Below are 27410 nucleotides of genomic sequence, written 5' to 3'. Positions count from 1 at the left end.
TATGGCCATTCTAACAATACTAATTCTTCCAGTCCAAGTGAATGCTTTCTTTTAATAGGTACAAAATTCTAAAATAATCCCTGGATTAAGGTAAATATAATAAAAATACCAGTACTACAAAGAGCTTATAGAAGTATATTAAAACATTAATTTTTATCAAATTATAACTTAACAGAAGAAGTTAAAATATTCTCCAGGTAGAAAATAACTTTCTTTTTGGAGAAATTAAATAAGTGCCTCACTAAATAGTTACATGTGGTAATATTGTCTGAAAAATATCCTCCAGTTTTGTGTGTTGTTTTTAAACAAAGTCAGTGAACCTGAATTAAAATGGGAACTATAAATAGAGAAATGAAGAAATGTAGAGAATTATATGAGAAAAAGAAAGTTAGAAAGTATAGGGAAAAAGAGCCCAAATAGGACAGAAGGACAGATTAAGAGAGGAGAGGAAAAAGAGATACATTTAGTGGACAGTAGAGAAATTGGTGCCGAAGAATGCCTACTGTTACTTTAATTAATTAAATACATTTTGGAATATTCTAAATGCATTATTTAAATATATTTAGAAAATTCTAAATTCAAATCTATTGTCTAATCAGTAAGGGCATTAACATAGTATTTGCAAAATATTGAGTAAGTGCAAGAGAATGGGGAAAGGTTGAACAAGGAAATTTAAATAGAACTTTACAGAATTAAAATGACTAATAACCTCTGCTCTAGTCTTTAAAGACAAATATATAAAACTAGCTATGGCATGCATTTTTAACTGCTTTGTCAATAACATGTTGAAAAGCAGTTTCAATGGATTTGGTGGATCAAATGCTGGGTAGAGCAGATGTGGTTTTGGTACAGTGTCCAGCACGGCAATCTCAAAGTCTGTCTGTTCACTGTTTGCAAATTGAGTGTATTATTTCCAGAAACTTGAGAGAATATACCCAAACACAATGATTTTTTTGCAAAGAATCTGACTTATTTGAGGAAAGGGCACCTTAATTTCTGTTTCAAAATGGTAATATCCACTTACTGGGAGAATATTTTGTGGTAATGCAAGAGTCTGTCCACTTGTGGAGGCAGATTGTATTAACTAGACATAAAATTTTTGAAGGACTTCCTTATGTATTCAGAAGCCTCCCAAATCAGTGGTTGAGATCTAAGAACACAATATCCTCTGTAAGAAAAAAATATATATGTTTTAAATGAGTATAAACAAGGATTTTAAGAAAAATTTTTTTAAATTTGTTTCAATATTTAGAAACAAAATGCTTAGGCAGTTGGGTACTGGGAAAAATAATTTTGTGTGTGTGTGTGTGTGTGTGTGTGTGTGTGTGTGTGTTATAAACAAGGTAGTTATATTAGCTTTTCTCCATTGAGAGACACCTATTTCACTGCACATCTTTGGTATTTCATTTCTGACAACCCCTGATATAACAGTTCTGCTCACAGGGTAACATAAGGAAGTAATCACATCAGGGAAATAACAGTCTCATCATCACACTATGAATACCAGCAACAGATGCAAAAGACATTAAGGTTTGCTGTAAAAATGACAGATTTCATGGTTTTTTTCCTTTTAACCAAGAAAGTGGACTCTTTCTAAATTCCTAAAGGAATATTTTAAGTAAATTTTAAGTAAATGTTTCAGGAAACATGGCAGATGTTCTTCTGTCTTGAGAAAAGGAAGTTTGGCTGAGATTCCTTCTAGCAAGTTAATATTTTCTCTGTCTGATTTTCCTACTCAGTCATGAGGTTTTCAGAAAAACAACAAGCTAGATTGTCTGATGGCACATACTAGACAGGCCTCGCTTTGTAAGGGAAATGCTGACAAATGGCTGATGTTTATCATATAGTGCAATTTTTCTGCTTTGACTTGAGATCATGCCATTTTACCTTTGGGATACCTGACTATGAGTATGATTATGATTATGATTATACAGATCTGATTTTCCTTCTGCCCAATTTATCCTTCTCATGCCTTGGTCTCGTTAATATTTCTAGAGGTCCATTTTGATAACTTCATATCATTGTTTTCCTATTATCTACTGAAGAAAGGCAATTAATTTCCTCCCATAATTTTCCATCTCCTTATTGCTTCCAAAATATAAGCACAAACATACTTGTTTCTTAAATTTTTGTTGACTACCTACTAAATGTTAGGTATACTTTCCAGGTGTTAGTGCTGCATATTTGCATAAGACCCAGCCCTAAAAAAAAATGCTTCAGACTAACTGAGAGTAAGAACACGAAAGTAGCAATAATTGCAAAACTACAGTGTAAACACAGTAACTATAGTTTAGATAAATTGGTACTTCTCAGATAATTGTGCACTATAGTTATCTTGAAATCTTGTTAAAAATCCAGATGATGAGACTCCACCCTAACAGATTGTCAGTCTTTATGAGATTCAGCCAAGCATTTGCACTTTTCACCAACCTTCCAAGATTACTCTCACAATGGCCAAAGTATGAGGACATCTTGTATAATGTAGGTGATGACACAGAGAAGGTAGTGATCAAAACTGTTAGGGGTTCCTGGTGGTGGGGTCAGGGAAGACTTCACAAAAGGACAAATCTAAGTCCTTTTGGCAGATAAGAAAGTATATATATGGAGATAGCTTGTTACTTTGAAGGGACCTCCAAGGATGTAGGTGGACATAAGATACTTTATCCTGGAATCAGACTTAGGTTTCTGTCTTGGAACTGCCACTTGATAGCCATGTGACATTAGGTGATTTGTAAGGTTCCCTAAGAACTCAGTTTCCTCACCTATAATATGTGATAATAATAGCATATAACTTGAAAGATTGTGTCAGAGTTAAATGAGATCATCCATGTAAAGTGTTTATCATAGGCCCAGGTACATAGTAAACCCTCAAGAAACATCATCCTTTCCTGATAATGAGATGAACCCACTTGATGGGTTGTATTTGTCATTGTCATTGTATCTTAAGTGCCAGAAGATTAGATTAAGGAGATGACAGACAGGTTTATTTTGTAGAAAGAGGAGATTCGTTGAAGGGTTTCAATTTGAGGAGTAGCGTGGTCAGTTTTGAATTTTCAAAGGCCCTTTTATTTTGGAAAGTGGGGAATGCATTGCAGGAAGAGAATATGCCCAAGGAAAGGAGTAGCAGTGGTTCAAATGAGAAACTGAAGATGGTTATTGTGGTTGTGTAAATGAAATGTTAAAAGATGCAGGAGATGGTATGGTAAAATTGAAAGATTTATGGCCAATTAGATGTTGGAGATGAGAGAGAGAGAGGTGTAGAGAATGGTTCTTAGGTTTCTGGTGTTTTGTTTTGGTTTTTACTTTAGATATCACTTTGTATATGATCACAGTTTTGCTTTATTCCTTTGGAGAGCTGGCCTTTTAATTTTTTAGACTTTTTCTTTGATTTTTAGATCTTAGATATTAAATTAAATAAATTAAAATCAACATAACACTTTTATTTATCTATAATATTAGATCTCACACCTTGCAGTGGGATCTAGGAACCAAAAGTACTTCCCAGTTTAACTAATGATAATGCCAGTATAGGTATAAGCGTTCAAGAATGAAACTTATATGGAAGGTGCATTTGGTGCTACTTGCAATGTAAGAAAAAATGGTAAAAGGATACCACATTTTACATATATATATAAAATCATCCAGTAATCATCCAATAACCTGTATATTTTATGGTCAGCTTATTAGCCTTCTTAATTTTATCCACAAATTCATTTTGCCATGTAACATAGCATGCTTGCTGGTGTAACATCATGGGAGCCAAAATCCTTTCTACCACACTAGGACACTAAGTACAGGCCTAGTCAGTAGACTAAGGATGTTCTATAGGAATTTTGAAGATAATTCATAGCGATTCATGAAGAGAAGTTCAGTTTGGGTAAAGCTTTTTTTCTGGCAGTAAAAAGTGTTAAATGTTAGTATCAGTTATTGAAAGATTATGTAATCCCTTCTGGGAACTTTTGAATTTAGGATTAGACACCTGTCTTCCAAGATGGCTTTTTTTTTTTACATCTTTATTGGAGTATAATTGCTTTACAATGGTGTGTTAGTTTCTGCTTTATAACAAAGTGAATCAGCTATACATATACATGAGACAAATACCAAGATGGCTTTGAAAGCTGTTTTCCTAAAGATTGGAAATGGGTTGAATGCCCTGTCAAACTTATTTACCAGTTAGGCTTTTAGAAGTTAATCAAACTATGATAATCAATAAAAAACTGATTTTTTTTCTTTTAAACTATAAATTCAGTGTTCTCTTAATACATATCCCAGATAGATACTTCAGAGGACATATAATGTAGTGTACAAAAATGATTTAGAATCCCATTTTTATATCTATTTGAATCTTTAGCTTCCATAGATAGAAGAACATTTGAAATTGAGTAATAAAATTCTAGAAAATAGAGATTAATATTTCTACCTTTTAGTCTCCAAATACATTTTAAAAAATCTTTTCCAGTTTTATTGAGAAATAATTTACATACATCATTGTTTAAGTTGAAGGTGTATGAAATGGTGGTTTGATTTACGTATATTGTGAAATGATTACTACAACAGATTTAGATTACTACAACAGGTTTATCTGTCATCTCATATAGATACAAAAAAAGAAAGGAAAAAAATTTCTCCTTGTGATGACAACTCTTAAGATCTACTCTCTTTTAACTTTTCTGTATATCATACAGCAGTGTTAACTGTAGCCATCATGTCGTACATTGCACTCCTAGTACATTACACTTATTTATCTAGTAACTGGAAGTTTGTACCTTTTGACCACCTTCATGAATATATTTTTTAACATTTATGGTCATACTGCTCAAACTATGCTCTCTTAGAGGTTGTAGTTGTTCCACAAATCAGAGCATTTTTTCTAAGTTACAGACACACAAAGTGAGGTAATAAATATAAATTTGGAAATTTACTCCAATTACATGTTTCTGAAACTTTGATGAATTCTATTAATTTTATGCTAACAAATTACCTGATATATAATGCAGTAGCCAATATTAATTAAAATATTAAGAAAAAAAGTCGATCTTGCTTTCTGTTAATAACAAATGGGATTGAATGTTGAAGAAAAAGAAGGTAGGGAGAAGAAATGTTTGCCTAGCAACCTTAGGAGACACAACTACAGCTAAGGCAAATATACCAGCGTTCCAGAGGTTAGAGAATACAGTTTTCTCTGCTAAATCAAGATAAGCTGAAACACTTGTTAAGAGAGTCTGATTTACATTTTCTGATATGGGCTATCATAAGTTGACATGAGGCTACATCATTCTTTGTGTTGGGAATGTGTACTGGTTTAGTAGTCATGTGAATAGATGTAGCTGCCCTGAGTAAATATATTTTTTCCAACATTTTTCTTGTGTAAAGTTATCACATTTTTTTCTGTTTCCTGATCCACAAGGGCACTGAGAGATGGGAATCTATTCTTCAATTTGTGTGAGTGTGTTTTAGACATATATGATTCTGGTTATAATTGCATGTCTTGCACAAATGTATTTGTTGCTAGGGAAAATGTCCCTAGTGCAAGAAAGGCCATTAATTATATCAGTTGTTAATAGGCTTCCACAAAGAGAACTTGTAGTTTCTAGTTGCTTTGCCACTTGGATTCTGGGTCCAGCCTCATCATTAACAGTCTTGAAATGACTATTTGATTATAATATACATATGTAATTTCCCTCACATTTCCTAATATTTGTGGAGGCACACATATAAATCTCACTACTGGAGAATCCTAGAGGGGTAATGAACATCAATAAATCAATGAGCAGTTTTGGGTTTTGAACTTATAAAATGTACATATTTTAAAAGGAGAAACTGCATGCAGTAATGGGGTTACAAATTTAGGGGTACTCAAAGATCTCAGGATGTAGTCTCTGAGGAAGACAAAGGTAATGTTACCTTAAGGAATAGATTTTTTTCTCCTCCCACACCTGAGAGCACTCATGATACCTGCCACTAATAATTTCTCTGTCAATCTTGTGAAAACTCAGGTGGTCTGAAAACATCTTTTCATCTTGTGCAATAGTTAGAGGGCTAGTCTGAATACCCAAATCATAAAAATAGTCATAAAATATTAAATGCTCAGAAATGTATCCATTTAACTGTAGCTTATAAATTACAAAAGATATCAATTCAACACGATAGTTATTTTACTGCTCTCCTTCCTTGAGCAATATGCTTAAGACATAATGCATTAGGTCTTAATGAGTTTATTTTTATAATCACTAAAAATGTTTTCCTCCTTTGGGCTAATTAGATAATTGATTATTTGTGAAAAATAGTGATTGTAAGATTTATATTTTTACCTAAACTTGTTTTCTTGTTCCAATTTATGCATATCATCTCATAAAATATTAATTATAGAAACATGTCCTGCCCAAATTAAATTATTAATATTTGTCATTTCTAATTTAAATTGCCATTAACTTAGAATATATTACACACAAATAAGTGTAATTGATCTTTATAAGCACATTTCATTCCTGAATCATATAGGGCCATTCTAGTTTTAGCATAGTTTGCTCTTTTCTTTTAACCAAATTTATTTCATGATCATCTAACTTTTCATGTCTTTGTGCTGTTGACTTAGAGATGTCTCAGCCTAAGCTTCTGAATTCAGAAAGCATTGTGCTTTTGTATTCCTAAAGTTTCTCTGGTTATATCGTGAGGCAATAACACTGCTCTTGGTCTCCTGGATTTTCTCATAGAAAAGCCAGTATGTTTAGCTGTATATAGAAACTTTTCATTGTGAATTAATTATAAAACTGAAGGTACTTCAGTTTTGGGCCCTCTATAGAAATCTTTACATGTGTTCTTTATACTCCTAGAGTATTTATGTGAGACCTATTGATCTTAAACATACAGAGACATACTTTCATGAGAACAGAAAAAAGAAATGTCCTTAGTAGAATGCAAATGGACAACCTCACTTCCATGCTTAAAACCATTCACTAATGCCAGTTAACATTTGTTGAGAGCTTCCTATGTTCCTGGGACTATCTAAGTGTTATGCATGTATTGTTTTCTTTATGCATCACCATATTCCTATGAAGTTGGTTGGTATTTTTGCATCCATTTTATAGGTGAGGGAACTGAGACATAGAAATCATCTCAGACTTTATAAAAATAAAAATTAAAAAAAAAAAAAGCAAGAAACTAGTGAAACCAGGATGCACACAGAAGACAGAGGTTGTGTTCTTAATAACTGAATTTTCCCTCCATTACTCACAGAAGGAAACTACAACTTTCTACACTGGTTAAGATTATAAGACTGTTTACACAACCTGCATCCTGCCTCCCTTTGCAGCTTCATTTCTTGCTGCCTTTCCCAAAACACTACAGTATGTTTTACCAAAAAACACTCCCTCCTTTTTTCCATAAAACAAGGAAAAATAATTTAAAACATTATTCATTTAACATGCCAGGACAGCATATTCACCTTCCCCTTCATTATCATGAATTGGTAAAATGTATTATGTTTTGGTATTCACATAGGTTAGTTCCTGTGAAATAATTATTTAAACAGAAGACAACCTTCATATATTGTGATTGTTCAACTACACTGAAATCATCTTTTAAACCAACCCCCTCTCTTGCTCCACCAAGAGTTTCTTCAGAGCGTGACTGCTTATGTTGCTAATTGATCTTTGCATTTCCAGCATGTATGTAACACAATAAGAGTACACAATAGGTACTCAATAATTACTTATGTAATGAATGAATGGTACCTACGTGCCAGATTCTATTTATTTTATCATTTCACTTATCCTTATTCTGTAGGCTAAAATTTGGTAAGTAGTATCTATTACTGAATACTCAATTAGTTTCTCAGAGTAATGCTGAGTTAAATGTTAAGTAAGGTAAATGAAAGTAAAGTAAGTAAATAAAAGGATCAAGGTAAACGTGAGAGAAACCTGTACCACATGTTCCTGAACTTAACACCGCTGCTCATCAGTGACTATTGATGTTCTGAAGGAACAATTCTGAAGTCAGAATTGTTCCTTCTAAAAGAATTTAATCAACATTCAATTACATGTAACAATAGTATTTGACAAATTTTCTTTAGTAGATTAATTAATTAATCCAAGGTACATTATGGTGAAAAAAGTCTGCATGCTTACCATTGCTGATTTCTACAAGCCCAGAAACTAGTAGCCCAGCTCATATTGAATTCACCCTTTGATTATCACCAACTTCTACATTATTCTCAAACTGTTATAATGATAAATATGGAATGCCAAATGATAATTCTAGCATATTAAAAGCACTTAAATATGGTGCAAACATAGAAATAATGGTTGTTTGTATTCATTATTTAGAGAAAAAAATTTAAATTGAAGACATGTGATATGTTTAAAATAACAAGATCTTCACTATTACTGAATACAACCTCTTGTTCAAAGACGTGGTTCAGTTCCTGTTCTTTTCTCACGTGAATGCAAATCCAGTATTTTTGGTCTTCATTTTCAATAAATTTATACATGGGTTGTCATGTCAAATTCATGAAGGGGTTTTTCTTTTTACAAAACAATGTTGCTGGGAGTCTTAGCAATAATTTAGCTTTCTTATCCTCCCTGTCTCCCTCTCTCATTGCATTAAAGACTCATTAAAATCATTATGGAATACTATATATATATATGCAGAATGATCAGATATAAATGATATGATTAACACCATTTTCTCCTCCAGGTTGCCTTGTGGTCAGAATTGGAAAGAATAATTTTTGTTTATAAATAAATGTTGGAAATTAAAGAACTGAGGTTTTAATGTTTTCAGCCAGGGTAACTAACCACAGTAATTTGACAGCAGGTGTAATTAACTCTGTGCAATTTTTGATATAGATTTGTCCCTGTATTCATTTCTGTTTGTTTTTGGCTACAACACCTAGTTAATTGATCCAATTCCCATTAAAAAAATTCACTCAGAGAGCATCTTTGATTGCCAAGGACATAATTTTACAAAATTTACACTCATAAGGATGAAAATGACTCAATATGCTGATTGGCTTGGTTAAGTAGGAGAGAATCCTTTGCAGCACTTTTACAAATACCTTTTCTTTGTTGATTCCTATGAATAAGTTATTGCTATTGTTACTTATAAAGAAATGAAAAATAATTATTAAAGAGGACATTTTTTAAACTATTTAATCACTGTTTTGTAAATTAACAAATGACTTTAAAATAGGAACGGTAGCATTTTCAGATATCTCTGCTTTATTTTCTTCAGTGCATGTAAAATAATTAAATGCAAAAAAATGAGAGAGGTCATCAATATGACTTCTCTTTCTTATCTATTACTTCATTACCTTGGTTTCTTCCCTGAGACAATCATATTAAACAGCTTAGCAGGTCCAACTCAATCTCTTCTAGAAAAATAGAAAGCAGTATATTCTTGTACCCCCAAGTTCTCTGCTAATACTAATTCATCTAATAGATAAGTGATTTTATTATTTACATTCCATTATAAAAATTTCAGAAATGTAGGAATATACAAGAAAACACATAAAAATCACCAATAATCTCATATCAAGAATCATAACCACTGCTAATATTTCACATATTTCCTTTTGGTTATTTTTCCCTGTGATTATTTGCATATAAGAATTTTTAACCTACGAAATTGTTATTGCATAGTTTATAGAGTTTTATATCACATTTTAAAGCCAAAACTCTTTCATAAATATTTTGCTGTGTCTGTATATAATATGGAAAAATCTCACTTAAAAATATCTCAATATTGTATGGCATCACTGTGCCGTAGTTTTTTTGTTTTGTTTTGTTTTTGTTTTTTGCGGTACGTGGTACACGGGCCTCTCACTGTTGTGGCCTCTCCCGTTGCGGAGCACAGGCTCCAGACGCGCAGGCTCAGCGACCTTGGCTCACGGGCCTAGCCGCTCCGCGGCATGTGGGATCTTCCTGAACTGGGGAACGAACTCCTGCCCCCTGCGTTGGCAGGCGGACTCTCAACCACTGCACCACCGGGGAAGCCCTGTGCCGTAGTTTTATTTATCCTCCCAGAGGAGGAAATCACCACTTATGGATATTAATAGTTTTCTGTGTGTATGACCCTGAATGGAGTACTTGATAGAAAGAAAGAAAAGAGAAATGAATGTGTACTAAATTTGGCCTTCTCAGCAAGAATGACCACATAAATGGCATTAATGGTGAAGGGTAATAAATGTACTGTTCAGGACTCCCAAGAAACTAAGGAGTCCTTACCGAAGGAAAGTGAAATCATACTGACAAGACATATATGCGTGCATCATAACTTTTTTTTGATTAGTAATTCTTAAAAAGGACTCTATTAAATCAGATAAATTTAATGTGTAAGACCCATTAGTGGGTGCTGAATGAGATGAAAGTAAATATAAGACAGTTTCTTTCTTGGATCTCAAAATCTAGTAGGGGAAGTGAGACATTTAACCCTTAAAATTTTAACAGTAGGTCACAACTTAATGGTAACTTATCTTTCCTAGTTCTATAAATTCAAGATTACAAAAAATCAAGAAATATGGAATTTGACATATGTTTAGAGACCTAGCTAATTGCCGCACCAGGCATTGGAATTGCAGTCCACATGACCCTGTCTCCTTTAGGACTGCCTCAAATGCATTCCCAAATGGCCAATTTACTCCTCCTCTTTACTGCCTTACTTTCTGATCTAACCATAACTCCATCATGTCACTGCTTTTATTTAATTTTCTATCCTTTAATGTGACATCATTTTTAGCTACTCTGACCATTATGTTATTAGATAAACTATCTTCCATTTGCAGAGATAGACGTTTGTATTTATTAAGAAATAAAATAGGGATGCACTTTCTTTTATATACTATTCATTCCTCTATACAACAAATGTTTATTGAGTGCTTGCTTAAGACTGTGCTTCAAGCTGCCCTTCTGGAACTTATATTCTCAGAGGGGGATAAACATTGAACAACTACTTACATAATTATTCATTATTAGTTTATGTCAAATACAACAAAGGTGATGGAGAGGGTGGTGTTATGTATGATAGCATCTATCAGGGAAATAACATGGTCAAAGAAAGAAGGAATATATACGATATAGTCATACTTTAGAATTTAGTTTTTAATGTTTTTTAATAAATATATAGTGTGAATATTTATAATGAATATATATATTCACACATATATATAATGATTTTGGAGTGGTGACTGCTTCCTCCCTCCATTCAAATATGTATTAGATTAGTTCAAAATGTGAACTACAAAGAAATAGATAATAAACATTGGCTCTTATTGAAGATAAAAAGTTTTAAATAATACATTCACATGTTTGAAAAAATGTTTTGGCAAAAACATCAAACAATTTTTATTCCTTTAAATGAATCATTTTAGAAATAATGCCATTTGCAGGAATGTAGATGGACTTAGAGATGATCATACTAAGTGAAGTAAGTCAGAAAGAGAAAGACAAATACCATATGATACCACTTAAATGTGGAATCTAAAATAGGACACAAATGAACTTATCTATGAAACAGAAACAAACTCACAGACATAGAGAACAGACTTGTGGTTACCAAGGGGGAGGGAGGGTGGAAGAGTGACAGAGTGGCAGTTTGAGGTTTGCAGATCCAAATTATTATATATAGAATGGATAAACAACAAGGTCCCACTCTGTAGCACAGAGAACTATATTCAGTATCCTGTGATAAACCATACTGGAAAAGGATATAAAAAAGTATATATATATATATATATATATATATATATATATATATATATAACTGAATCACTTTTCTGTACAGCAGAAATTAACACAACATTGTAAATCAACTATATTTCAATTAAAAATGCTAAACTAAATGAATCATTTCAGAAAAACCTTTTACTTTTGTATGCTTTTATTCTTTTATGTTGAAAAATAAGTTGTTGATGTAAAAATAATGGAAGTATTTTGAATTATATCATAATCTCCCTCTCAGAAGAAGGTACCAGGTGATATGGACAAAATAGCAAATAATTTTTTTAGCCATTTTGCTAAGAATGTTTTACAGATATAATTTCACTTTATTATCACAATAAATTATTATTCTTATTTTTATTTAGGGATTTTCTTTTTAGGAATTTTTAGTTTCGTTTCACAGAAGACATTTAAGCTGTGAGTTAAAGAAGAATTCACGTATTATCACACAGCTAATTAATGATTGGTGCCATGAAAATTGAAATAGTTCTGTGGTGGAGTTCCAAAGCACATTGCTCTAACCATATACCGTTAAATCTTGTTCACAGAACATTCTTAATGTCTCAATGTAAAATCTAGTTTTAATGACACCAATATTCAGTTTTGGTAATTTAATATGCATGATTTAAGCATGCATTATTTGAAAGTTACTTATATTATTATCACTAAATATTCTTAGCTATTGGTTTGGATTCCTGTCCTGAACCACAAACTCCTAGCAGTGGGAATAAAATTGGAGACAGATACATGGTTGGTGATGTAGTATCCTTTCAGTGTGATCAAGGCTATTCTCTTCAGGTAAGTCTATTTTAAACTTTTAGCTTTGACTTCCATTACCCTTTCAGAATATTTTAACAGACTAATCATTGATAATACACAGGTTATAAAACAATATTGATCTCAGGCTGCATAATTTAACATTAAATCAAAAGTTATTCAATTTGTCAGTGAGATATTCATGAGAGAAATTGCTGGAATGAATAAATTTGTTGTGTTTGCAAATAACCAAAAATGATTTTTGAATCAAAATAAATGTTCACTTTTCTCTCTGTTCACATTGGATGTGACCACTGAACTCCTGGATTTTCAGAATTTGAAATAAAAATGAAAGTGATACTTAAAGCATTAAATGAAACTTCCATGATAATAAATTCCCCGAATCAGTAAAAATCAACTACAAATAAGTTTTGCTAAAACTGTGGATTTGCAATGTATATTCTGACTTTACGTATTTATATTAATACTCTTTTGTAGGTGTTTTAGAAGGTCTCAAGTTATGACCTCATAAAAATCTCCCTAAAGCATAGACCTATTAAGAAATTAAAAAAAAAAATTGAGACAGAATTTCACATGTTAAGTAAATAAATTCCTTAGAGGAAATAAAAGTAAAAATTAATAACTTATAGTCTTTAAACTTGTAACCCAAATTATTAGTGTCAGAAGTGAAATCAAGTTTTTCTGGACTTTAAAATTTAATATACCTCAGTTGACTTTTCAATTTTTTATGAAAGAATTTTATAATCATTTTTTAATCTATCTCACCTTGAGTATTATTGCAATTTATTATAAATCACTATGTATATGGCCATTTCCTTCGTATAATTATTGCAGTACCTTAGTAGAAAATGTTTTGGTAGAACAATGTTAAAACCACAGTTTTAATGTTATATAGAGTCTTAATTTTTCTACCAAAAGCTTGTTATTTTTTACATTTTATCACAAGTGTATATAATTACCTTTCTTGTTTTAAGTCACACTAATATTTCCAGTAATGTTGAAAAATATTAAAATGTAATATATTATTAAGTTTGTTTTCATAATTATCATTCACTATCCTATGTTATATTTACACTTTTAAAAATGTGTGCTGAACTGCATTGTCTTGTTTATATAGGGTCATTCTCATATTACATGCATGCCTGGGCCTGTGAGAAGATGGAATTACCCAATCCCAATTTGTTTGGGTAAGTTAAAGAACTATAAATCATTTATTAGCTGTATCAAATTTTAAAGGTACACCTTATATATGTTGTTGTTCAAACATATAGTTACCTTTTGTCAGGTTTTATGGAAATTATATTTTGAGATAAATGCTTCACATTTTTTTTCTTTTTTAATTTTAAATTTTTACTTTTTTTTTGCCCCAAACTTTAATATCAATGGATGACTTAAAAATACAAATTGGGAAAGTTATTAAGTTTTTTGATTCCCAGAGAGTTTTCTCAATATGGTGTAGTAGAAGTACTCATAGATCAGGAAAATATACTATTGCTTACTATTGAGCCAAAATAGATAAGGAAGCTGGAGTCTACCAAAGGGAGCATGAAACCCCATGAGATGTCTTCATTGGTAACAGGCAATTGAGATATAGGATGTATCAAAAGAACACTTGGGGCTTTGAAAGTATGGGCCCAAATTTTTGTCCTAATTTAATGCAGCTTCCAATTATTTCTATCCACCTTAATTTTTTTTCTCTTTTTCATTTCTGGTGTCTGTATGCAGCCATTAATATACTGGGCTCTATAGAGTAGGAAAAAAAAAGTTTGAGGTATGGTCTCCATAATTAAAACATTTGCTTACCATTTAGAGTTGTAGAAATAAAAGAAATGAAATAATAATTTAGTGTCAAATAATACCATTGACTATGTGATAGAATTCAAGAAAGATGAGATTGGTATTGATTGAAGTCATTGGGAAATATATTCAGTCCATAAAATTTACAAAGAGTTTTGGATGATAGGTGTAATTAAGATAAATGAATGAAGAAGACTACCCTTTCTGAGTAGGAAAAAGGGCAAAAACAAGAGAATTGGTGTGACTTGTATACCCTACCAATGTACAGTGAACAAACCTGTATTATATTAGTTTGCTTGGGCTGCCGTAACACTACAGACTGGATGGCTTCAACAACGGGAATTTATTTTGTCACAGCTTTAGAAGCTAGAAGTTCAAGATCAAGGAGCTGGCAGCGTTGTTTTCTTCCGAGAGCTTCTTTCCTTGGCTTGTAGAAGACTATCTTCTCCCTACATCTTCACATAGTCTTTTCTCTGTGAAGGAGCTCTCCTATCTCTTTCTCTTCTTATAAGGACACCAATACCATTAGATTAGAGCTCCACCCTTATGACTTCATTTAACCTTAATTACCTACTTTAAAGAAGGTATCTCATTTCCAAATACAGTCGCATTTGGGAGTTAGGGCTTTAACATATGAATATTGGGGGGAGACACAATTCAGTCCATAATGCCTATGTACCATGTGTGCAATTTTTGTTGGAGAGTACTGGAAAATAATGTTTAAGAGTAAAGGTGTGTTTAATTGGCAAAAGATATTAAAAGCATTCAGACTTTAGATTGGATGACATTTTTTGAATGATATATTTCTTCAGGTATTATCATTTATGCATATAATGCCAGTTATAAAATTGTATGTATACATATAATGCCTATTATAAACATTTATATATACAGATAATGCCATTTATGTGTGTATGTGTTATGTATGTGGGGTCTGCATGTGTGTGTATATCCAATTAAGTATAAAAATTGAGAATATAAAAGAGTACAAAGGACAAAATAATTACTATATATATTCTGCTGATATGAGAGCAGAGTTTTGGTCTTTTGTTCATTATTGTATCCCCAGTGCCAAGAACAGTTATTATCTTAAGTAGGCATCCAATAAATACTGTTTAATGAACAAATTAAAGTTTTGGGATTCTACAGTATGTATATTTTTATAATGTTTTCCTTCTTGACATTCAGTTAGAAGAATTTCCCATGCCATAACATGTTTTTAAAAATTTGATTTTTAAAATGGCTTTATGGCACATAGCATAGTCTAATTTGTATAGTTACTCTCTTTTGTTAGCTTTGTTTTTTGTCTTTTTGATATACATTTATACACATTTGGTACACATTTACACATTTATACACATTTCTTTATTTATAAGTATTTTTCATGTGCTTTCCTGTCATTGCATATAACTACTTAAAAGCTTTAATATTTCCAAATTGCTTTCAGAAGGTTGTATCAATTTAAATACCACTCAATTATGATATGACAATTTCCATCTTGCTATATTACTAGCACCAATTATTACTGTTAACAAATTGCTCAGTTTTTAGGTAAAATACTACGTTTTGATTGCCTGTATTCCACTGTATATTGTTAACAAGGGAAGTACTAGATGGAAGTGATATTTTAATAAAATTAAACTGGAAAATTTACATTATATTATATAGGATAAATTTGTATGAAACTGTATTAAATACTTATATTTTGATGTCCAATATATCTTCATTTGATTTTCAGCTAAGGTACAATAGCTGTGTATGACAAATGTATTATTCTGTTTGCTCATCTGTTGAATGGGATAGTAATGTCCACCTCCTAGGCCCATCGTGAGAATTAAATGAGAGAATGCATAAAAGTATTTAGCACTGAACCTGAAATACACAGGGCATTCATAGCAGTAGTTATTATAGTGAAAATATGCAATAACTTAAGGGTCCAATAATGGGGAAAAAGGAAGTGAACATTATAATGGAATATTTAATAACTCAAAGTTTATAATATATAGTAAGATATAACAAGGCTTAAAGTGATTCACAGTATGATCCTATTTTCATTATATATGTAAGCATATAAACACATATACATGCATATGTATTTTTCTGCAGAGAAATAAAAGAATATAAAGGTAGACAGGCTATCTATGGGTAGTGGAATTCCAGAGCACTCATTTCTTTTGTATTCATTTTTTTTTTGGTATTTTATAAATTTTGGACAGTAAACTTGTACTATATTTGATAGACAAAGTGTCTAAATTGACATCATGGCCATATCATAAGGAGAAACTGAAGGCAGGAGGCTGATTCAGAGAATGTCTTAAAACTCTAGTCATCAGGTATCAAGGTTACAGTCTCATGAACTGGAAAATAAAGTCTGCCAGATATTTTGATGGAAGGAAAGAAAAGTCACTTGAGATTTTTACATAATAGAGACAAATCTGAAGGAAGAATCAAAGATGATTTTATCTCGGAGGACTATGCTATGGTTGTGTCCTTAAGAAAAACAGTATAATGGGCCTCAAAAAAGTCTACTGTGAAACACAGCATTCTCTATCAAGGCCTAGGGGTGCATGAAATTGCAGAGTCTCTGAGAAAATAGACATGAGTACGGAGCTGAAGGCAGATGCACTTTTTGGATTTTTCTTCTTGTCCTTTATGGTTTGTTATTCTTTTTCTTTTCTTTCATTATCTGTTTACTTTTTATTCTTTCCTTCTTTCTTCTCTGACTTTGGGATTTACACTCTAGAAAGGTGAACAATGCAGAGGCCAGGATTTTCGGCTCATTTCTAAAGAGATGGAAAACAGCAGAATTAGAGGGGCAGTGAACAGCTCAAACACTTGAGATAGTGAAGGCAAGAAAGCAAAAGAGTCCTTGTGTTCTTTCACTCAAAATTCAGAATAAAGCAAAACAAACCTACAATTGCATTCTTGCCAGAAACTTAAAAGTACTTTTCATTGGCCAAAATATTTTCTCTACCACTCCCTAATTATCAGATTGTGTAATGAACATATGTGGGCAGTCAAATTTTAGGAAAATGAATTGGTGAACATTAGTGGTTTATATATGTTGAAAATTGTTCTGGTTTAAAGATGGATGAACTGAGATTTGAGAAGGATGGAAAAATATAAAGGTGTGCCTTTAGATCTCAATGGTGATTACAACTTCAAAAGAAAGGTGTATGTGCACATTAACTACAAGGTTATATATATCCCCTTAGTAAAATCTGCTTTATACATAATTTATTCAGTTCACATAGTTGAACATAGCTTTCAAACTGGCTATTGATATCACATAGAACATTGATAAATTGTTCTACTGAATTTGCCTTTATGATATATAACCTGAAGTTTGATTATCTATCTGTTGCTCTTCATAACAATAAATAAATGAATGAAATTGTAGGTAAGTGTATGGGTAACTTTCAAACTTGATGTGCAGTCATGAAATTTGATTCTTCAACCCTCAATTGAGATGTGTATTTTAGTACTTCTATGATAAAATGATAAAAATGTATACTTAGAGGAAAGAATTAGCTTCTAAAATGCAATTGGCCTATTAATACATGTTAAATAGTTCTATCTAATCATGTAAAAGTTAAAACTTGGGTAATTATTTGTTCTTATAATTTATGGTTAGCTTATCAATTGTAAATCAGTATAATTCGGATTCTACAAAAAGCATACATTTACGCCTAAATTCTCAAACATGGGTTCATCTTTTTACTTGTTTTATACTTCCCTATTTTTTGTCCAGATTATTTTAGGATAAAGTGAGACAATATCTGATGGTCTGTGAATCCCTTGCATATTACCGATAGAAACCAATATTTTTCTTAAAAATTTTCAGCCTCCTCACAAAAAGAGGAAAATGAATTCATTTATTGTGAAAATGAATCCCTCATCAATATAGTATGTTGCTGGCTTGATTTTACTATAAATTATATTAGCTTTTGAATGAATCACAACATTTCTAGAAGTACTTCAGGATGAGAAATGTACTGCTTGCTATGGAAGAGGATATGTGCTCCTTGTTTGATTGTATTCACTGCACATGAGCTACTCCTTTCTGTACAATAATTGATTTAGCTTGTATTTACTGCTGAGGAAAGAAATATGTTACCCTTTTATGCTATTTTACAAAATGCCTCATCAATTGATTATATTTGATTACTAGTATATGGTGAATGAGAGTTGACAATATTCAAATTTATACCAGTTTTAACTCAGACACTTGATTCAGACTTGAAATAATTTCAGTCTGTTTTTAATACAATAAAGCACTTTGGCTTAAGTGGGACCTCTATTCTCTTGCAGCGCAGTGTGGTGGTTCTATGTCAGATTTCAGTGGTGTGATCCTCAGCCCTGGGTTTCCTGGAAACTACCCCAGCAGTTTAGATTGCACGTGGACAATCAAGCTGCCCATAGGTTTTGGTATGTATATTAAAAACACGTGAAAGAGTATTTTTATATCATTAATGCATCCTTAAGAAGAAATAACAAAGTCTAATAAGAACTTATGAAATATTCACAAATTATAGTTTACTTTGGGATTATATACATTTCACTTGGAGTACTTGGATAATTGAAAGAATATGGCCTTTTTAAAATTTCATACATAGATGATAAATAGATACAGTTTATGATACTTTCCAGTCAATATGTACAGATATAGCCTAAGTTAGATGTGTGTGGCAATGATTAAGTTCAACATGATTTTCATGTATAATTGTTTCTGTAACTCTTTTCTACTTGTTGAAACCAAGCAGTACATAGATAAATTATTTTCTGGTAATCTATTGAATCCAGTTGCCATTGTAAATAAATAAGATTTACATTTGAAAAGTATTAGTACAATTTTTCTACTGTTAGATTTAAATACCTGTGTAGATGTAATACCTTTCTAATTCTAATAGTACAATTGCCAGTGTTTGGATATATTACATTATATATATATTACATTTAATAAATTATTTTCCCTCTTGTGTCACTAACGTATTCTTTTGCAGCTTTTTTATATCCCATTAGTCTGTAAATGCATAAATAGAAGTGTTAGATTGAGGATAGACTTATTCATTAAATCACAGAAGAATAAGATGAGTAGATACTCCTTGAAATACAAACCTGGTGGATTTAGAGCAATTAAGATAGTCTGTACTATCTCACTTATTGAGGACTAAATTTAGGTACCTCATTTACCCAAAAGCATCTATAGCCTCAGAATGAAAATTCATGTTGAAATGTTTTACATAAATTCACAGAAACTCATAGTTTTGACAGTTCTGTACTGAGCATGTACACATTATACTCCAGGTATTGTGCTAGGTGCTAGGGATAAAATGCGTAGTAAAACAGACTTTGTACCTTTTCCCAGTTAAGTTACAGTCACAATGAGGAGACAAATAGTCAAATATGTTATTGCAATGAAGTATAATAAAGGGTACAGGATTGTACACAGGCATCCAGCCTAGTCCAAGAAATGCAAAAAAGGTTTATCAGAGGAAGTGATGTGTGAACTGTGGCTTTAAATATAAGTAAGAGTAAGCCCATAAAAGAGGGTCAGCTTGTGAGGAACAGGAAAGAAATTCTAGGTAAACAGACTGACACGTGGAAAAATGCAGATAAGAAAGCTAAAGAAATTCAACAAACTTGAACACTATATGACTGGCCTGAGGTATTGGGAGACCAGTAGGCCACTGAGAGAAGAATGCTGGGGGGCTTTCTAATGAGAATTATTCTGGCTACAACATGGGAATACCCTTAATTTGAAGTTGTAGTCAAATTCTATGCCCTTTGATTGAAAGAGAATAAATGAATAATAGATTTGAAACAGTATGGTTATCCTTATGTCTTTTACTAGCCACTTAAGAGGGCTCATCCCATGTCACTTATGGAGCTAAGTGAATTATTTTAAAATAAATTATTACGTGTATTTGCAATAGTGTCATTATATCACCTTCAACTTAGCTCTTGCTAATACTTCATTGATTTTAAAAACCAAGTTTATTAAAAATTAAAAAGAATATGCATCTCTCTCTATTTTAGAAATGAAAACATGAGACCATTTCTGATTTGGTTACATTTAAATAATCCCACTGTTTTCTTTGAGTTTTGGCTAAATCAAATATTGCTTCTAATGTATTTGAATAGATAATTTATAAATGTTTAAAAGAAAATTGAATACACATCAACAGTTAAAGAAGTATTTTCTCTTGCCTGTGAAACAATTATGGACATCATAATTTGTGAAAAGGGGCTCAGGAAAATTTTAGAAAAATATGCAGTTCTTGTAGCCTCACATATTAAGATAGTACATTCAAAGTTTTAAGAAGATTGTCTGATTGTCCAGGAATGTGTTTAATATTTTAAAGCATATTTTCAGTAATTCCCAAAATTTATTTGTTCATGGAACTCTTTTTCAATGTAACAGCAAATTTCCATGGAACTCTTTTTCCAGGAACAAAATATGACTTCACTTGAGAACCTCACTAGTTATTAAGAGCAAGAGCTCAGGAGCCAGAATGTCTGCATTTGAATTTCACCTCTTTTAGGATGTTGTGTAAACAGCATATTATTTAGCTTCTCTGTGCCTCAGTTTCCTCATTCTCGTAACTATAAGCATTAAATAAGTTAGCATGTATAAAAACTTAAAACAGTGCCTAGCAAAAAGAAAACAAAATAAATGTCATTTTATTACTAACAATTTGCAGAATGGTAGTTGTGGGAAAAAAACATCAAATTCAGTAAAAATCAAATATTAATTGAATTAAGGAAACATACCTCAATAAAGGTTTTATTTTTTTCCATCCCAGAGATATTTAACTATCTCATATTCTAGTTATGTTTATAAAGATATTAAGACTATTTTGTAATATGATAGCATATAGCAATAACCCCTAGATTTTATTGGGAATATTACATAAAATTTGGCTTTTTCTTCTGATGAGAAAATACTAAAAGAGCACGCTGAAAATTACATGTTTAAAAATGATATTTTGGAGAAGTTAATTTATCCCCTGTATATGACTAATTTCTAACACAGTCATGAAATCTGATTATGTTAATATATAAAACTTTGCAATCATATTTTGGCTTCAAATTGCCCTTTTACAAAATACAAATTATTGAGTGGCTTTTCATCTTTAAAAATTGGTTGATACAGTTTTAAATGGTATTAAAGAGCAAGAAAGCCACTTTCTTGATTAGTTTTGCTATGGTGACAATGTAGTAAAAATGAGATTTTCTCATGTGACAAATAATGGGCATTTGAGAACAGTATTCTGTTACTTTCAACTATAGCACAGCTAATTGCCCTGGGCAGACAGCAGACCCATGGCCCAGATCTTGAGAGTATGCCTCTCAACTTAAATGGAAACGTATCTTAAGCACATTAATGCGAGCATGTGTTTGTGTATTTGTGTGCATTTAATTTGGTAAAAAAAATAGAGTAGCATTATGTTTGTTTTTCTTCCTTAGGTGTGCATCTGCAGTTTGTAAATTTCTCTACAGAAACCATACATGATTATTTGGAAGTAAGAAGTGGATCTGCAGAAACTAGTACTGTTATTGGCCGACTTAGTGGTCCTCAAATATCATCTTCCCTATTTAGCACGACCCATGAAACCAGCTTGTATTTTCACAGTGACTATTCACAAAACAAACAAGGGTTCCACATTGTATACCAAGGTGAGAGGAATAATAAAAATATGAAAGCTTTTTAGCCTCCAAACAGCTATTAACGATCTAACTCTAAGCATTTTCTATATTGTGTTTTAGAAAAAAAAGGAACCTAAATCAAAGCAAGCTTCAGTTAGGAAGAGTTTTAAATAATGCTACTTTCAGTCAACTATATAGGGGGAAATGATGTCTTTCTGAGGCCTTACAAATTCTAACCATGAAAAAAGGATTGAATTAATTTTAATACACAGTCAAATTAAGCAAGTCAAGGCAAGGCAGCCAAGCAAGGCATGGTGGATAGGCAAGATTTATCTCAGCTTTTATACCAGAATGAATATATTGAAAAGATATATTGTGGTACTCATCTACTATATGTAAAGTTATTTTCTTTTACTTTATAATGAAGGAATAACATAACCTTCCTTGATACCATTCTATTGCTATGAGAATATAAAATAAATAATTTGACAATCATATTAGGCCTATTTCTAGTATAAAACTGCTGCATGACCTTGAGCATGATTTTCATCCCTTTGAAATATACAGCTGGGAGACCTAGGCTTAAATGCTGATTCTCTATGTTCAGTCTTAAGTGGCCTAGGGCACAAGTCCATTTCTTCATTTTCATAATGGTGTTAGTAATAGTACCTCTCAGATAAGTTGTTTTGAACTTTATATGATAAAATGAATGTAAAATATTTATCGTGATGTATATCATTAGTAAATATTTAGTGCAGTTAACTATTTCTACTATACTATTTCAGATCTTAAAAGTCTAAGATTTAAAATTAAATATTTAAAGTTATGATGATATTTTATACAAACAATGCAGTTCCAATGACTGTAATATTTAATCAAAATTAACTTAAACTTTGATTATGTATCTGCCCTAACTATTAAGAATTTAATGAGTATGTGATATTTTTGTTGTTTTTAAATTTTAAATTAAAAGTATTTTATTATAATTAAATTATAATAATTGTAATATTATTATATAATTAAATTTTATATATATATAAATAAATTAAATTATTTTTTATTGAGGTATAGTTGATTTACGAGTATGTGATACATTTGGATGTGAGCTCCACCAGAGCAGTCATCTTTGTGTTGTTCATTGAGGTATCTCAAGTGCCTAGAAGAGTAAGAGCACAATAAATATTTGCTGAATAAAAGTATATACACAAAAGGAAATTTAAGAGTAGTTAAAATAGACATTGTAACATCCAACTACATGGGTCTAAAATGATTACAGTTTGTATTATGCTTGCATACATAATTTAAGAGCAGCATATCACACATCATCCTTTACATAAAATAGGAATCATTTCTGTAACCTCTTGGTTCAAAATTAACCGTGTTCCCAAGGAACCTAATTATTTCGAAAATAGTTGGGGAACTGACTGAGTTTCTTTTTGCTGCTGGAGGACTCAGAGCTATCTATGTGGTCCTTCTCTAGCAAGTGCACAGGGCTTGATGAACCTGACTTCATCTTCATTTCTATGCCGTCAAATTCCCTCAGCCTCTCAGGGCAATATTCTTATTTGAATGAGGTAAAACTAGAGTCTGAACTTTATTAACTACATTTCTCAGGCAATGTGCCCTTGAAAAAAGATTCACTATTTCCATAATAAAATCCTAAAGGATATAGCATTTGTTACTGTTATTGATATAATGCTGTATTAATATTATTGACATGTGCCACAATGTATTACAAGGATCACTAGATATTATTTGAGAATTACACTGAATTTTATATTATTTTTTTCACTAGTTCTTTATTCTATTTATTTTTTTTAAATAGATCTTTATTGGAGTATAATTGCTTCACAATACTGTGTTAGTTTCTGTTGCACCACAAAGTGAATCAGCCATATGCATACACATGTCGTCATATCCCCTCCCTCTTGAGGTTCCCTCCCATCTTCCCTATCCCACCCCTCTAGGTCATCGCAAAGCACCAAGCTGATCTCCCTATGCTATGCTGCTGCTTCCCACCAGCCAACTATTTTACATTCGGTAGTGTATATATGTGGATGCTACTCTCACTTCGCCCCAGCTTCCCCCTCCCACCCCATGTCCTCAAGTCCATTCTCTATGTCTACCTCTTTATTCCTGCCCTGCAACTAGGTTCATCAGTACCATTTCTTTTTTTTTTTAGATTCTATATATATGCGTTAGCATACAGTATTTGTTTTTCTCTTCCTGACTTACTTCACTCTGTATGACAGTCTCTAGATCCATCCACCTCACTACAAATAGCTCAATTTCATTCCTTTTTATGGCTGAGTAGTATTCCATTGTAAATATGTGCCACATGTTCTTTATCCATTAATCTGTGGATGGACACTTAGGTTGGTTCCATGTCCTGGCTATTGTAAATAGTGCTGCAAAGAACATTGTGGTATATGTCTCTTTTTGAATTATGGTTTTCTCAGGGTGTATTATATGCCCAGTAGTGGGATTGCTGAGTCATATGGTAGTTCTAATTTTAGTTTTTTAAGGAACCTCCATACTGTTTTCCATAGTGGTTGTATCAATTTACATTCCCACCAACAGTGCAGGAGGGTTCCCTTTTCTCCACACCCTTTCTAGCATTTATTGTTTCTAGATTTTTTGATCATGGCCATTCTGACTGGCATGAGGTGATACCTCATTGTAGTTTTGATTTGCATTTCTCTAGTAATTAGTGATGTTGAACATCATTTCATGTGCCTCTTGGCCATCTGTATGTCTTCCTTGGTGAAATGTCTTTTTGGGTCTTCCGCCCAATTTTTCAGTGGATTGTTTGTTTTTTTTCATATGGAGCTCCATGAGCTATTTGTATATTTTGGAGAATAATCCTTTGTTGTTTTATTTGCAAGTATTTTCTCACATTCTGAGGGTTGTCTTTTTGTCTTGTTTATGGTTTCCTTAGCTGTGCAAAAGCTTTTAAGTTTAATAAAGTCCCATTTGTTTATTTTTGTTTTTATTTCCGTTACTCTAGGAGGTGGGTAAAAAAAATCTTGCTGTTTTATGTCAAAGAGTGTTTTTCCTGTGTTTTCCTCTAAGAGTTTTATAGTGTCTGGTCTTACATTTAAGTGTTTAATCCATTTGTAGTTTATTTTTGTGTATGGTGTTAGGGAGTGTTCTAATTTCATTCTTTTACATGTAGCTCTCCAGTTTTCCCAGCACCACTTATTGAAGAGGCTGTCTTTTCTCCATTGTGTGTTCTTCCCTCCTTTGCCATAAATTAGGTGATTATATGTGCATACGTTTATCTCTGGGCATTCTATCCTGTACCATTGATCTATATTTCTGTTTTTGTGCCAGTACCATACTGTCTTAATTACTGTAGCTTTGTGGTGTATTTTGAAGTTGGGGAGCCTGATTCCTCAAGCTGTTTTTCTTTCTCAAGTTTGCCTTAACTATTCAGGGTCTTTTGTGTTTCCATATGAATTGTAAAATTTTTTGTTCTAATTCTTTGAAGAGTGCCATTGGTAGCTTGATAGGGATTGCATTGAATCTGTAGATTGCTTTGCGTAGTATAGTCATTTTCACAATATTGATTCTTCCAATCCAAGAACATGATATATTTCTCCATCTGTTTATATCATATTTGATTTCTTTCATCAGTGTTTTATAGTTTTCTGAGTACAAGTCTTTCACCTCCTTAGGCAGGTTTATTCCAAGGTATTTTATTCTTTTTGTTGCAATGGTAAATTGAAGTGTTTCCTTAATTTCTCTTTCTGATTTTTCATTATTGGTGTATAGGAATGCCAGAGGTTTGTTTGCATTAATTTTGAATACTGCAACCTTACCAAATTCATTGATTAGTTCTAGTAGTTTTCTGGTGGCATAGTCAGGATTTTCTATGTACAGTATCATGTCATCAGCAAACAGTGACTGTTCTACCTGTTCTTTTCCAATTTATATTCCTTTTATTTCTTTTTCTTCTCTGATTGCTGTGGCTAGGACTTCCAAAACTATGTTGAATAAGAGTGGTGAGACTGGACATCCTTGTCTTGTTCCTGATCTTAGTGGAAATGCTTTCAGTTTTTCACCATTGAGTATGATGTTTGCTGTGGGTTTGTCATATATGGCCTTTATTATGTTGAGGTAGGTTCCCTCTATGCCCATTTTCTGGAGAGTTTTTATCACAAATCAGTATTGAATTTTTTCAGAAGCCTTTTCTGCATCTATTGAGATGATTATATAGTTTTTATTCCTTAATTTGTTAATGTGGTGTATCACATTGATTAATTTGCATATACAGAATAATCCTTGCATCCCTGGGATAAATCCCACTTGATCATAGTGTATGATTGTTGTTGGATTCTGTTTGCTGTATTTTGTTCAGGATTTTTGCATCTCTGTTCATCAGTGATATTGGTCTATTATTTTCTTTTTTTGTGATATCTTTTTCTAGTTTTGGTATCAGTGGAATAGTGGCTTCATAGAATGAATTTGGGAGTGTTTCTCCCTCTGAAATTTTTTGGAAGAGTTTGAGAAGGATCATTGTTAACTCTTCTCTAAATATTTGATAGAATTCACCTGTGAAGCCATCTGGTCCTGAGCTTTTGTTTGTTGAAAGATTTTTAATTATGGTTTCAATTTCATTACTTGTGATAGGTCTGTTTATATTTTCTAATTCTTCCTGGTTCAATCTTGGAAAATTGTCCATTTCTTTGTGGTTGTCCATTTTTTTGGCATATAGTTTTTTTTAGGAGTCTCTTATAATCCTTTGTATATCTTCAGTGTCAGTTGTGATTTCTCCTTTTTCATTTCTAATTTTATTGATTTGCATCTTCTCCCTTTTCTTCTTGGTGAGTCTGGCTAAGGGTTTATCAATTTTGTTTATCTTCTCAAAGAACCAGCTTTTAGTTTTATTGATCTTTGCTATTGCTTTCTTCATTTCTATTTAATTTATTTCTGCTCAGATCTTTATGATTTCTTTCCTTCTACTGAGTTTGGGTTTTCTTTGTTCTTCTGTCTCTAGTTGTTTTAAATTTGGGGTAGGTTGTTTATTCGATATTTTTCTTGTTTCTTGAGGTGAGATTGAATTGCTATAAACTTCCCTCTTAGAACTGCTTTGCTGATTCCCATAGGTTTTGGGTCGTCATGTTTTCGTTGTGACTTGTTTCCATGTATTTTTAATTTCTTCTTTGATTCTTCAGTGATCTCTTGGTTATTTAGTAGCTCACTGTTTAACCTCCATGTATTTGTGTTTTTTACCATCTTTTTTTCCTGTAATTGATTTCCAATCTCATAGTGTTTTGGTCAGAAAAGATGCTTGATACGATTTCAATTTTCTTAAATTTTCTGAGGCTTGATTTGTGACCCAAGATGTGATCTATCCTGGAGATTGTTTCATGTGCACTTGAGAAGAAAGTGTATTCTGTTGTTTTTGGATGGAATGTCCTATAAATATCAATTAAGTCCATCTTGTTTAATATGTCATTTAAAACTTGT

General features: G+C 32.0%; 1 protein-coding gene across 4 annotated transcripts in view; it reads left to right on the top strand.

The window, feature by feature from the left end:
• The window catches only part of CSMD3 (CUB and Sushi multiple domains 3), a 1073652-nt gene that overhangs the window by 932648 nt on the left and 113594 nt on the right, over nucleotides 1-27410 (top strand). For all 4 annotated transcript variants that reach the window (XM_065895021.1, XM_065895023.1, XM_065895022.1 and 1 more), the window contains 4 exons: nucleotides 12394-12512; nucleotides 13609-13678; nucleotides 18600-18716; nucleotides 21759-21968. In XM_065895021.1, the coding sequence (XP_065751093.1) occupies nucleotides 12394-12512; nucleotides 13609-13678; nucleotides 18600-18716; nucleotides 21759-21968 (516 nt within the window). The remainder of the gene's footprint in view (nucleotides 1-12393; nucleotides 12513-13608; nucleotides 13679-18599; nucleotides 18717-21758; nucleotides 21969-27410) is intronic.

The sequence above is a fragment of the Phocoena phocoena genome, chromosome 17 (genome assembly GCF_963924675.1).
Source record: "Phocoena phocoena chromosome 17, mPhoPho1.1, whole genome shotgun sequence".
In the NCBI taxonomy this organism is placed as follows: Eukaryota; Metazoa; Chordata; class Mammalia; order Artiodactyla; family Phocoenidae; genus Phocoena; species Phocoena phocoena.
This window is presented reverse-complemented; position numbering and strand designations above follow the sequence as displayed.